This window comes from Sus scrofa, chromosome 4 (genome assembly GCF_000003025.6).
Source record: "Sus scrofa isolate TJ Tabasco breed Duroc chromosome 4, Sscrofa11.1, whole genome shotgun sequence".
Lineage (NCBI taxonomy): Eukaryota > Metazoa > Chordata > Mammalia > Artiodactyla > Suidae > Sus > Sus scrofa.
In genome coordinates, this window is record NC_010446.5 from 83,180,331 (window position 1) to 83,194,841 (window position 14,511).

The window sequence follows — 14,511 nt, forward strand, 5'->3', positions numbered from 1 at the left end:
AGAACTGTTCTTCCAGTTTTCCCAGAGCACAGAGGGCCTCACTCCTGATTTTCATCCTGAGCTCCACTCTGGATGCTGTGGATCCGTAGCTGCAGTGGGTTATGATTTAATCCACGTAGAGGCTGGTGGCAAGAGCCAGACTTCAGTTGACAGCCCAGGAGCCCCATCTACTTTGACCATCACTTTGAGGAGTTAGAATTCAACCTGTGAATTTTGGGAGGATGCATTCAGACCACAGCAGTATGAAATTGTTTAAAATGTTCTTTTCAAGAGTTCCCCTTGTGGCCCAGAGGAAACGAATTCAACTAGTACCCATGAGGACATGGGTTCAATCCTGGCCTTACTCAGTGGGTCAGAGATCCAGCAATGCTGTGAGCTGTGGTGTAGGTCAAAGATGTGGTGGATCCCATGCTGCTGCAGCTGTGGTGTGGGCTAGCAACTGATTTGACCCCTAGCCTGGGAACTTCTATATGCCGCGGGTGTGGCCCTAGAAAGCAGAAAAAAAAAAAAAAAAAAAAAAAAGGAAAGAAAAGGAAAGAAAAAAAAAGCTAATTTCTTTGGTTGCGCTGAGGTCTAGTGCCTGACAACAAATACACTGGACTGATCAGGCTGGAGGTGGACAGGGCTGAAATTCTGGCCCCATCACATTCTAGCTGTGTGACTTTGACTTAATTATTTAACCTGTCTGAGTCTTACCTTTAGCTTATGGAAAATGGAACTGATCATTCCTTCTTTTCTTACAGGGTTGTCATCAGACTCAAATGTGGTAAATCCTATAAATGTGCTTTTTAAATAATTTCATTTAAATGGCAGTGACCTGAGAGGGGGCAGGTGATTAACATAAATATTCTTAATCATCACAAAGTAGGTATTATGGTCCCCATTGTACAGTGAAGAAAAATGTTCTTCGTAAAAATTAATGTGCATGTTAATTTCCATGTAAAGGAAACAAGCCTCGAACTGAAGTCCGTTTTGACCCCCCCCTTATGAGGACGCTGCACCTGCGCTTCCCTAAGTCATGCTGGTGATGAAACCGTCTTATGTCCCGTGTATGTACTTTATCTAATAGGAAGAAGAGGCTAGCACAACTTTACCAGCAAACTACCTGCTTCTCCTTGCTGTGGCAGATCTGTAGCTTAAATTATTTTTTTCACTACAAGTATTATAGCCACCTGGCAGCTATGATGCAAGTAAATACTGCAATGGAAACTCAGGATGATTTCCAGGTATTTTGTGGCTTCTTTTTACATTTCTGAATCTCATTTGGAGAGAAAAGCCTAGGGAAGGCCAACCAAAATTCAAAATCATGAAGATATAATGAAAGCCCTCCAGGCTGAATTGTTCTGCTGAGGCTAGCAGTCCTCAAACATTTTGTTTCCAGGATCCCTTCATATTATTAATAATTAAAGACCTTGGAGTTCCCCTTGTGGCTCTGTGGGTTAAGAACCCGACATAGTCTCCATGAGGATGTGGGTTGGATCCTTGGCCTCACTCAGCGGGTTAAGGATCTGGCATGCAGAAGTTCCTGGGCCAGGGATCAAACCCTAACCACAGCAGCCACCTGAGCCACAGCAGTGACAGCACCAGATCCCTAGCCCACTGAGCCACCAGAGAACTCCACATTTTTGCAGATATCTTCATTTCTGACCTCACAAAAGTGAGCTGGATTCTCAAACTGCTTCCATCTTCATCCCTTGTAGTATCATGTAATTCTTCCCTGGAAAACTCCACATTTTACTTGTGAGAGGAAGAGAGTGAAAAAGGAAAATGTAAAAGGATAATTCTTTTAAAAAACATAAAAACATGAGTCATACAAACACAAAAAGAACATGTATCAAAGATTTTATTGAGCTCATTATAATAGTGAGAGAACCAATAAGGAGTTAACAGCTGTTTCTCATGAGAGTTTAATTTATGAATGGGAGTTCCCATCATGGCTCAGTGGTTAACAAACCCGACTAGGAACCATGAGGTTGCGAGTTCTATCCCTGGCCTCACTCATTGGGTTAAGGAGCCGGCATTGCCGTGAGCTGTGGTGTAGGTCGCAGACATGGCTCGGATCTGGCGTTGCTGTGGCTCTGGCATAGGCCAGTGGCTGTAGCTCTGATTGGGCTCCTAGCCTGGGAACCTCCATGTGCAGTGCATACAGCCCTAGAAAAGACAAATAATAATAATAATAGTAATAATTTATGAATGGGAGTTCCCGTTGTGGCTCAGTGGTTAAGGAACCTGACTAGTATCCCTGAGGATGCTGGTTCAATCCCTGGCCTCGCTCAGTGGGTTAAGGATCTGGCATTGCTGTGAGCTGTGGTGTGGGTCACAGACATGGCTTGGATCTGGCATTGCTGTGGCTGTGGCTGTGGTAGCTACAGCTTTGATTCAACCCCTAGCCTGGGATCTCCCATAAGCCTTGGGTGTGGCCCTAAAAAGACAAAAAAAAATTATTAATGCATGCAAAAGTACTCTAGTCACAAGGGCAAGAATCACTGAATTACTTGTATCCCACCAAACATTTACATTTCTATGAAAAAGAATCATTTACATTATTATCAACTTTTTATTGCCTACAGAATTGTAAAGTAGCTCAAAAATAGTGAAAGGCAGAGATAACCCTGATGAGTGAGCTAGATGGACACCCACTGAGTTTTTTGGTTTGGGCTCATTTCAAGGTCTTTCACTATTTTTCCTGACACATATAATCCCTTGACGTTATGAAACTAGCTTTGATCTTGTCACACCCTGAGTTCCTAGGATGGTGTTTGGCACGTAGTAGGTTCTCAACAAATATTTATTGAATGAAATGCTTTACTTCTTCACTCTTGGGGCTATCTCCTAAAAAGCTGGTGGAGTCAGGGGCAGGGGAGGCTAAAATAGAATTGGAAAAACAGAAGTGGAAAAACAGTATTGGAAAGTGAATCAAAAGATGCTTGTTAACACAATGGCTGTGACAGAAGGCAGAAGAAGGGGTGTTCAAAAGCAGATGAGGTGCTCCATGTAGGATAAGAGAAAGAACCAGAATAATTGCCAAGAGAGGAATTTCCAGGACTCCATCTATCTCTGGTGTGACCACGAGCAAATCACATAACCTCCGAGCTTTATATTTTCTCTGTAAAGGGAAGCAGATGGACTCAGTTCTCTTGGTCCAAATCTAGGAAGAACTAGGCTTTATACAGCTTTGCTTTTTCATTTGCTTGACAATCCCCTCTTCCACCACTATTTCTCCCCTTCTGGAGACTATTTGAAACACGTTCTAAACAAAGAATGAAGGAATTCCCTAAGAATGATTTTGTGGTTTAACAAGCACCCACAAAACTGCCTATGACACAGAATTTTTGGACTGGTTATTTTGTGTGATTTGAGGAATTTCAAGAAAAAAAGTCCCCTTCTCCAAAATGCCTCCCCCATCATTCTACCATTAGGGATTCTCTATTTCTTCTATTTGTACTTTTCAAAGCAGTTTTATGTATTCTGGGTTTGCAGTGGAGGGCAGGTTTTCAGTGTTGGTGGTGGTGGTATTTTTTGTTTTTTTCTTTTTGATAATAAACTCTGTCTCTAGCAGGAAATATTTTCTCTTCACCCTTCTCCAAGTATGTATATCTTGAAGCACCTTTATCATTCTAAAGGGTTGTTTGAAGATTAGCCAACTTCTCTTAAATCTTCCAATTAAGTTTAGAACTAGTCCTTACATTTTTTTAATTTTTTGAAGATTTTTTATTTTTTCTATTATAGTTGATTTACAATGTTCTGTCAATTTCTGCTCTACAGCAAAGTGACCCAGTCATACACACACACACACACACATTCTTCTTCTCACATTATCCTCCATCAAGTTCCATCACAAGTGACTAGATATAGTTTCCTGTGCTATACAGTAGGATAGTCCTTACATTTTTTTCAAAGCAAATTAAACCAAACTTCCTTTATTGTTTTTTTTTTTTTTTTTTTTTTTTTTTTTTTTGTCTTTTGTCTTTTGTCTTTTTTGTTGTTGTTGTTGTTGCTATTTCTTGGGCCGCTCCCGCGGCATATGGAGGTTCCCAGGCTAGGGGTTGAATTGGAGCTGTAGCCACCGGCCTACGCCAGAGCCACAGCAACGCGGGATCTGAGCCGAGTCTGCAACCTACACCACAGCTCACGGCAACGCCAGATCGTTAACCCACTGAGCAAGGGCAGGGACCGAACCCGCAACCTCATGGTTCCTAGTCGGACCCGTTAACCACTGCGCCACGACGGGAACTCCCCTTTATTGTTAAATAACAAAAGTTAAGATGCTTGTTATAACAAATTAAACATCACAGAAATGCATTAAATAAAAACTCCCTCTTCTCCCTCAAATCTCTCCTCCAACCGCAACAAATAGGTAACTGCTTTTTAAAGTTTGGAGTGAATCCTTCTAGGCTTTTTGATAAACAGTCATATATCCACATATATGAGTTATTACTTTTATTTTTCACAAAAATTAAAATTCTTATATTTTGTTTAAGGACTTTGTGTGGACGAGCAAGCCCTTGACCTTGTCTTGGATCATGCATTAAATAGGTGGCAGAGGGGAGCTCTCTTGTGACTCAGCAGGTTAATGATCTGCATGGTCACTGTAGTGGCTCTGGTTGCTGCTGCGATGTAAGTTCGGTCCCTAACCCAGGAACCTCTGCATGCTGTGGGTGCTGCCAAAAAAAAAGAGATCATAGAAACTTAGTTTCTGTGTCTATCCCATCATGTAGCCAAATGTCCAGCTCCACTCCCAAGCTTAATAAATCCATGTTTACTGGCAGGCATTATGTGATACACTGGGCTTTCTGCTTTGGGTTCCATCCCAGCCTTGCACTGTCTCTCCTTCTCCCCTCCACTGCTGCCATTTCAGATCGTTAAGGCCTACCTGGACTATTCACTGTACCACCATCTGGCCGGCTACCAGGGCGTGTGGTTCAAATACGAGGTCATGGCCATGGAGAAGATTTTCAACCTCCCCCTGAAACTCGAGAGTATTGAGATCACGACCTACGTGGCAGATAAGCTTGGCTACATCAAGCTGCTAATGGGTTACTTGGACTTGGCCATTGACTTAGGTAAGGGCTGGCTGGTCAAGAAAGGATATGCAGATACAAGTAATGCCTGAGAATATTCTGGAATTACTTTCTTCCCAGGCTCGCGAGCCCACAAGATGTGGTCATTGCTTCGGAATCCCAACAAACACTGTCTGGTCCTCTGCTGGCTCTGTAAATCCCTCTTCTTGAAAAGCAGGTATTTATCTCAAGACATTTTCCAAAATTAGGGAAAGAAAGCCATATTAATGGAACGTCCAGGTTTCCTTTACCTTGGCCATAGGATAGGGAAGGGAGGAGGGTTTACTGGGAGCAGATGTAACTCCCAATCATCATCCTTTGGATACCACTGCTCTTTCATAGGATTCCTTCACTGGCATCTTCCCTAACCTGGTTGCTCTGGCCAGTGACTGAAGGAGCATCAGACCATCACCCCCCACCCCCACTGTGGGAATCAGGCTTCCATCACTGCCAGGTGGCAGAAAGGGAATAGTCGCATAGGGAGGCAAATGCTTAGATTCTGGCAACCAGGACCAGAGGCCCCAGCCAACATGACCTCATTCCAGCCACCCTGATAGGTCCATGAAAGAACAGTTTGAACAAAGAGCTGACTTGAGATTTCAGAATGGGTTTGAAGTCTGTTTAAGGATTGTATATGGGAATTCCTGTTGTGGGTGTCCATGAGGATGCAGGTTCAATCCCTGGCCTTGCTCAGAGGACTAAGGATTCGGCATTACTGTGGCTGTGGCTCAGGCCAGGAGCTGTAGCTCCAATTTGACCCCTAGCCCAGGAACTTCCATATGCCACAGGTGTAGTCATAAAAAGAAAAAAGAAAAAAAAAAAAAAAAAAGCAGGATTGTATCTGGTCCTGAATTACTGGGCAGACTGAGTCCAGGACTGAACGTCCATCTCTCCTCTCTACCACTTTTAAATCCTACCACCTTCTCTTTGCCATAGAAACAAGCAATTGATCCAGGTGCTGGGGTGGCTGTGGGATCTCTCCATAGCAGAAGAGCACATCTTCAGCAAGGCATTTTTCTATTTTATCTGCCTGGACATCATGCTTTATTCTGGTGAGCATGGCCTTGGAATATATAAGAAACTGGGGATAGGAGTTCCCCAGTGGCTCAGTGGATTAAGGATCTAGCATTTTCACTGCTATGGCTTGGGACGCTGCTGTGGTGTGTGTTTGATCCCTGGCCTGGGAACTTCCACATGCCATGAGTGTGCCCCCCCCCAAAAAAAGAAAAAGAAGCTAGGGGTATGACATTGCGTTGGTAGGGTTTGGCAGCTGTTAGTGCTAAGATTTTGAGGCCATTGGGTTTCTGGCTAGAAAGTCAGACAGGACAGGGAAGGGGAGAGCCTAGAGTTAGGAGCTGAAGAGCCATCTAGAAGGTATACGGATTTTAAGGGACCAGAAGGAGAGAATTTAGAATTTAAGCTGCCAGTTAAAATGTCAGATCATTTTACACACAAGTGATAGTGCTGACAGTGTTTTACTATGTGCCTTTTACTAGAGTATTTCATTTCTAGCAGGATAGACTTAGAGACTTCATGCTTTAAAGTGAAGTACTGGGGAGTTCCTGCCTTGGTGCTTTGGGTTAAGAATCTGACTGCAGCAGCTTGAGTTGCTGCAGAGGTGTGGGTTCTGTCCCAGACCCAGCACAGTGGGTTAACGGATCTGGCATTGCTGTAGCTGCGGCGTGGGTTGCAGCTGTGGCTTGGATTCAGTCCCTGGCCCAGGAACTTCCATATGCTGCAGATGTGGCCATAAAATAAATAAATAATTAAATAAAATAAAATGAAGGATATTGCTGCTACAAGTGAGGGTTCTGGGCACTGGTAGCTATTGGTGATTTGGAAAACAAGCTCTTTCCTTAACCTCAGGTTACACCAGGTATTCAGGCCTCAGCGTACATATTAAATCAGAGAAGCCAACCTGGGCATTCTTTTTCCCATGCATATTTTTATTTTATTGTATTTTATTTTTCCTCCAACCATTTACCTTTGTTTGTTTTATTTCCCACTCATATTTTTAAAGGGGATGCAGATATTGCTGCCAACAAGGGAAGTCTGAATGGGTAGGTTAATTCCCAGGCTGCACTGAGGCTGGTTCCCTGGGCTCAAGCAGGAAGGGTTGAGCCCACTCCTGCCTAGTTGAGACTATGAACTTGTATCATATATGCATAACCTTCCACAAAAGCAGGGACTCAGAAAACACAGGGCAGTGCAGTCACCTGGTTGTTGTGATCTGTGAGACCCTTGGATTCATAAAATACTCAGGGGGTGAGGCCTGTCCCCACAGTGGGAAATACTTCTGGGAGCTAGTAGGCCAAAAGATGACAACCACCTCCCACTCCACCCCCAGCCCCCTATCCACTAGCTTCTCCTCTTTCTCTCTGGTATTTGTTTGTTTGGCTGTGCCTGGGGCATGTGGAAGTTCCTGGGCCAGGGATCAAACCCACTCCATAGCAGCCACCCAAGCTGCTTCCATGACAATGAGGGATCCTTAACCCACTGCACCACATGAGAACTCCATACTCTTTCTCTCTGTTTTAGGCTTTGTTTATAGGTCATTTGATGAATGTTTGGATTTCATATACCAAAATGAAGACAACAAAATCCTCAAGTTCCAAAGTGGAATGCTCCTGGGACTTTACTCGTGTACAGCCATCTGGTAACAATATACTGCACATCACTGAATTCCCAAATTTGAAAATGTTTAATCTTGAAAGAGTTCTATGAGATTTACAAAAAAGAAAAGTACTTTAAGTTTATACCTGAGGGAGTTCCTGTTGTGGCATAGAGGTAATGAACCCGACTAGTAACCATGAGGATGCAGGTTCGATCACTGGCCTCACTTAGTGGGTTATGGTTCAGTTTTTTTGTTTTGTTTTGTTTTGTTTTGCTTTGTAGGGCCACACCTGTGTCATATGGTCATTCCCAGGCTAGGGATCCAATGGGAGCTGAGGCCACTGGCCTACACCACAGCCGCAGCAATGTGGGATCTGGACCGAGTCTGTGGCCTACACGACAGCTCATGGCAACACCAGATCCTTAGCCCACTGAGTGAGGCCAGGGATCAAACCCACAACCTCATGGTTCCTAGTCAGATTCATTTCCGCTGTGCCACAATGGGAACTTCACTCAATGGGTTATGGATCTGGCAGCGTTGTGAGCTCTGGTGTAGGTCACAGACACGGCTCAGATCTGGCATTGCTGTGGCTGTGGCGTAGGCCGGCAGCTGCAGCTCTGATTCGACCCCTAGGCTGGGAACTTCTGTATGCCTCAGGTACTGCCCTAAAAAAAAAAAAAAAAAAAAACGCACAAAAAGTTTATTTATTTTTTTAATATTTTTTTTTATTTTCCCACTGTACAGCAAGGGGGTCAGGTTATCCTTACATGTATACATTACAATTACATTTTTCCCCCACCCTTTCTTCTGTTGCAACATGAGTATCTAGACATAGTTCTCAATGCTATTCAGCAGGATACAAAAAGTTTATACCTGAGACAGACTGAAGGTGACAGAGAAAATTTGTGCTGAAAGACACACTTTGGGTTCATCCCCCTCAACGGAAAGTAATGCCATCTCAGTTGTGTTTGATGCAACAAGCATTTACTGCATACTTAGCATGTTGTGGTGATACAGATATGAATAAGACAAGAGCACTTGTTTCTGTGAAGTGTTGGGGTTTGAAGGAGACTAATAAATAGCACTGCCTGCCCCCTCCCCACCCCCAAGATCTAATCATAATCATTGCTACTAGGATAGAGCCGATGTTGGAGTATATGACTTATATCTGCAGGTAGCAAGAGAGCTTCCTAATGTTGAACTTCAGGACTAAGACTTACCCCCCAGCAGCAGACAGTTCTAGAAAACTCCACGCCACTCCCCACCCCACTGAGGGAGACAGCACCATGCTCCCTGTGGGTCTCACTGGCTCTCAAGTTGACAGAGAGCTACACCTGCCTAATTCCTCTCCCAAAGTCACCACCAACCAAGTCCACTGGAGGAGTGACTGAGGCCAGGAAAGAAAGGAGCTCTGCTCCAGTGGTTCTACCTTACGTGGAAGAAAACTGCTGGAGGATGGAAGAAGCAGTCTTTGTGTTCCCCATTAAGCCTGAGGCTTAATCTCTTTAACCCGTATCATTTTTAACTCAGTAAGCCCACAGCTATGGCCTTAGCTCCAAGGAAGTCGATCAACAGTAAGGCTGCAGAACATCAACTAAATTACTTCCACATTCATTCCCTATTCTACTTCCCATCTTAAATTATATATGCAGCCATGTTGACTGAAAATCATTCCCTATTCTACTTCCCATCTTAAATTATATATGCAGCCATGTTGTCCAATATTGAGAGATTTTGTGCTAAGATTAAATGACAATATGAAGACCTTCCTGTATAAAGTGTCACAAACTAGAGCAAACTTGAATAGGAATCTCCTCTTATTATAAAATTCGTTGGGAGAAGTTAAAATCCAAAAATCATTTACCCTTGCCAGTTAAAGTCTAAAGAAATTAAATTTCTAAGTCAAATGAACTTGTCCTGCCCATGCGAGTTAGAGTTCAAGGAATCCAAAGTGCAAAAATCACCCTAATTTCTTATTTTTTATCTCACCTGAAAAGTTTTACTTCCAACAGCTGTAGCCTAGGCCAATACTGCTCACACTCTGTGGGCATAGGAGTCACCTGGAGAGTTTGTTAACTAAGTAAGATTCCTGGCCCCATCCCTGGAGTCTGTCTGATGCAGTAGATCTGGGTGGGACCAGAGAGCTTGCAGTTCTAAGGAGCACTGGGGTCATACTGACAAAATTGAGCAGTTTCTTTAAGCCCCCCAGTTTATAGCTCCAAGGGCCTGATCCTGCTTCATTTCTTAGAGTCCACATTGTTAAGTGGAGGCTAATACTGCCCAAGTGTTCCCCTCAATTCTATTCATTTCAAATCATCAAGGAAATCTATTCTGTCCCGGAATGAATCACATAATTTTCCCTGAACGTAGTAGGCTTCCCAAGGCCCCAGGGCACTGGGAGTGACTCCTCTCAGAGAGACCCATTTCAGGAAAGCAGCCCCTTCCAAGGGGGACATTGACCTCTGTTTTTCTCCTTTGGTGGTGCAGGTATGCCAGACTTCAGGAGTGGGACACCTTTCACATATTTTCCAATAAAGCCAAAAACCTGATGTCAAGAAGAACTCCGACAGCTCTTTACTACATAGGCATGAGTAGGTACATGGAAGGGCAAGTTCTCTACCTTCAAAAGCAAATTGAAGAACAATCAGAGACGGCTCAGGACAGTGGAGTCGAGCTCCTCAAGGTAAGGCCTATTCTCTCATTTCCAGGAAATATAAAAAATCCATTTTATAGGCTTTCTCTACCTCCTGTGATAAATATTTTCTCTGATCACAGAAATGAGGTGTTTATAGCATAAGTTTTTTTTTTTGCTATTTCTTTGGGCCGCTCCCGCGGCATATGGAAGTTTCCAGGCTAGGGGTCGAATCGGAGCTGTAGCCACCGGCCTATGCCAGAGCCACAGCAACGCGGGATCCGAGCCGCGTCTGCAACCTACACCACAGCTCACGGCAACGCCAGATCGTCAACCCACTGAGCAAGGGCAGGTACCGAACCCGCAACCTCATGGTTCCTAGTCGGATTCGTTAACCACTGCGCCATGACGGGAACTCCAATATAGTATAAGTTTTTGAAGGCAACTCCCTCCGCAAAGTTAGAGTGTAAATTGCCCATAACCTTACTACTCAGAGATAACCACTTTATACATACTGAGACCTTACTTTTCAAGTTTTCTTCCATGTGTGTGCATGCATTTCCATTTTAAAAACTTGCTGCTAAATGAGATATATTTATGAGTATCTCCCTGTCATTAAATTGTTTTCTACACCACTAAAAGGAATCCTAGTGTTTTATCTTATAGATTTGCTATTAGATGATGTTACCAAATTATTCTGAGATAGGACTTCTCTGTAGTACTTTACTGCTCTTGCTGTGGTAAACATCTTGGTAGATAAACCGTTGTGTGTAGAAATTTTAAATATTCATCTGATATATAGTAGGCACCTGGTACTAGGTGCTGGGGTACAAGAGTGAGCAAATTAAACCTGGTACCTGCCTCCCAGAGTTTACAGCCCAGCATGGGGCAAGCTCCCTAAGAGAATGAAGGGCTGAACCTCTGGGGTCATCTTAACACCTGTTCACCTTGTTCTCTTAAAAACTGAATGCAGGGAGTTCCCGTTGTGGTGCAGTGGAAATGAATCCGACTAGGAACCATGAGGTTGCGGATTTGATTCCTGGCCTTATTCAGGGGGTTAAGTATCTGGCGTTGCCATGAGCTGTGGTGTAGGTTGCAGACGTGGCTCGGATCCTGTGTTGCTGTGGCTGTGGTGCAGGCCAGCAGCCTCAGCTCCAATTCAACCCCTAGCCTGGGAACCTCCATATGCCATGGGTGTGGCCCTAAAAAGTAAACAAAACAAAACAAAAACAAACAAACAAAACCTGAATGCAGGTGTATTTATTTTCTATCACTGCGTCTCCAAGTACCACAACTTTAACAGCTTAAAAGACCCCACTTCTTATTTCCCAGCTTAGCAGGTCAGAAGTTGGACGGGCTTGGCTGGATTCTCTGCTCATGCTCTTGCAAGGCTAAAATCAAGTGTTGGCTGAACTGTGTTCTCATGATCTAGGGAAGAACCTGCTTCCAAGTTCCTTCAGGTTTTTCAAACAACATCTGGCAGAATCCAGATGCTGACAATTTTAAGGTACATCCCTGTTTCAGAGATGTAAAAGTGTTTCAAAATAAGGCATCACAGGACCAGTGAGGTATAGTTGCTCATTTAATCCTCTGAGGCATTGTTTTGGGCTGGGTCTTTTCCATTCCTCTTGGTTAGAAGTCTTAGATTTGCCCATTTGAGAGCTCGCTCCCTACCACTCTCATACCACGCTCAGCCTCAGCATCTCTTCTTGGAATTTGTTCACAACAGGTGACTAAATCACTAAACACACAGGTTCATGGTCATCACTGCTTGGAGGTATGTACTTTTTTACAACAAACATGTATTTATATCTGATTCATAAAACATTCTACTGGCTCTCACTCAGGATGTTGAAATTGATGATAGAAGACATTATTTTGTCTTATATAATTATTATGTATTCCATATGACCTATGTAATTATATTATGTAATTTATTCCATATAATTTGATAAAGCAAATGTCTTTCTTTAAGAAAATTACTTACAGAGGATTTAAAAATATGCTTAACTTAATGTTGTTCAGAAAAAAGTAGATTTTTTTTTTACCATCTTAAACATGATTGGGAGTTCCCATCGTGGCGCAGCAGAAATGAATCTGACTAGGAACCATGGGGTTGTGGGTTTGATCCCTGGCCTCACTCAGTGGGTTAAGGACCTGGCATTGCTGTGAGCTGTGGTGTAGTTTGCAGATGCAGCTTGGATCTGGCCCCATGATTTATTTCAACAGTCTCTTTTTCCTCTGAAATATCAGGCACATTACATATGACAAGAGAGTTGATTATCACTTTTAAATATTGATTGAGGGAGTTCCCTTCATGGTGCAGCAGAAACAAATCTGATTAGTATGTATGAGGATGTGGGCTCAATCCCTGGCCTCGCTCAGTGAATTAAGGATCCAGCATTGCTGTGAGCTGTGGTGTAGGTCTCAGATGTGGCTTGGATCCCGTGTTGCTATGGCTCTGGTGTAGGCCAGCAGCTGCAACTCTGATTCAGCTCCTAGCCTGGAAGCTTCCATATGCCACTGGTGCAGCCCTAAAAAGAAAAATATATGTATATTGATTGAGCTCTAATAAAGGGGCACCACAGCTTTGGCCAACATGATATATAAAAATCCATTAGATAAATTAGCAGATGTTTAAAAGAAAGCTCCTCTTTATTTAATGAGTAGTAAAGTGATAAAACTCACCTATCCCAAAGACAGTACAGGTTAAAAACACAATAGGTGCTATTTTCAAAGATGAATAAAACACTGTCTTTGTCCTTAAGGAGTCTGTGATTTGAGTTACAGAAGGGAGTGGAGACTGGAAGACCAGGAGTGGGAGTGAGTGGTGGAAGTGGGGAGTAGAAAGAAAACAGCACAAAGAGAACACAAAATCAAACGTGGTATCTCCCACAGTACACAAAACAATGCCTTGTACACATGTTACCAAACCAAACTTGAGTCTGCTCACCCATGTGCAGAAAAGCCAATCTGCTGACACTGGGTTGTGGTGAAGGAAGTGCAGCATTTACTCTAAGGCACCAGATAAGGAGTCCAGGGCAGCTAATGCTCAGAAGACCCAAACTCCCTGATGGGTTTCAGGGAAGCGTTTTTAAAGGCAAGGTGAGGGAGAGGAGTCACACGGTATGTGATCAGATCATGCACATTTCTCTGACTATGAAATAACTTGGCAGTGTCACAGGGGTTAACATCATCGTGCTCATGAACATCAAGTAGTTAACCTCTTCCATTTGTTGGGGTTCTAATATCTATAAAACAACTCAGAAAATGTACAGCAGATACCGTTATCTAGGTACTTCAGGGAGAAACTAAAGATTCTGTGACTACCATATGGCTGATTTAAATTGTTACCAGGTCTCCTGGCCCAATTGCCATTTTTATCACTACCTGTTTACATCCTTTCGATCATTAATTCTTGAGCCAGGCTTTTATGACTCAGAGGAGGCCTAGGAGACTACAGCTTTTCTACAAAGAAGAGGAAGACAAAGGACATACAGGGAGGGGTCTGTTCCAGGAAGACCCCACAGGGTCCCACTTGATTACACATAGTCCATGTTTAATTTCTTGAATCAATTGTTAAGAGACAAAATAAACATGCAATAATTATTAGAAAAACTTAATGTTTTAATTCCATTTGTATGATACCAAGTAAATGCAATAAAGGAATAAGACATTGTTTTATTGATCACCAAATTAGCAAAGACATGAGAAAAGATACATTCATACTCTGAAGGACTCTCATAAAGTTTCTGGAGAGCATTCTGGCAAAATTAATAAATATCTTTAAAATGTACACATTATTTAATTCTCCTCCTAGGAGCTATCCTAAGGAAATAATCAGATAGGAAATAAAAATTAATCTGTAAATATGTTGATCTCAAGTTTATAGCATTAAAAAAATCTAGGGGAAAATAAAAACTGTATGCCCTTGAAAAGTATTTGTTAAGCCAGAAATGTTTTTTTGTTTTTGTTTTGCTTTTTAGGGCCACACCTGCGGCTTATATGTTCCCAGGCTAGGGGTCTAATCAGAGCTGCAGCTGCTGGCCTATGCCACAGCAGCAGCAATGTGGGATACCAGCCATGTCTGCGACCAACACCACAGCTCATAGCAATGCTAGATCCTTAACCCACTTAGCAAGGCCAGGGATTGAACCCACAACCTCATAGTTTCTAGTCAGATTCGGTTCTGCCACACCATGACA

General features: G+C 43.0%; 1 protein-coding gene across 2 annotated transcripts in view; it reads left to right on the forward strand.

Annotated features, from left to right (window-relative positions):
- ADCY10 (adenylate cyclase 10, soluble) overlaps positions 1-14,511 on the forward strand; it is a 101,248-nt gene that overhangs the window by 76,563 nt on the left and 10,174 nt on the right. For both annotated transcript variants that reach the window (XM_021088594.1, NM_001204392.1), the window contains 6 exons: positions 1,070-1,226; positions 4,859-5,063; positions 5,142-5,238; positions 5,997-6,112; positions 7,599-7,716; positions 10,162-10,357. In XM_021088594.1, coding sequence (XP_020944253.1) covers positions 1,070-1,226; positions 4,859-5,063; positions 5,142-5,238; positions 5,997-6,112; positions 7,599-7,716; positions 10,162-10,357 — 889 coding nt within the window. The remainder of the gene's footprint in view (positions 1-1,069; positions 1,227-4,858; positions 5,064-5,141; positions 5,239-5,996; positions 6,113-7,598; positions 7,717-10,161; positions 10,358-14,511) is intronic.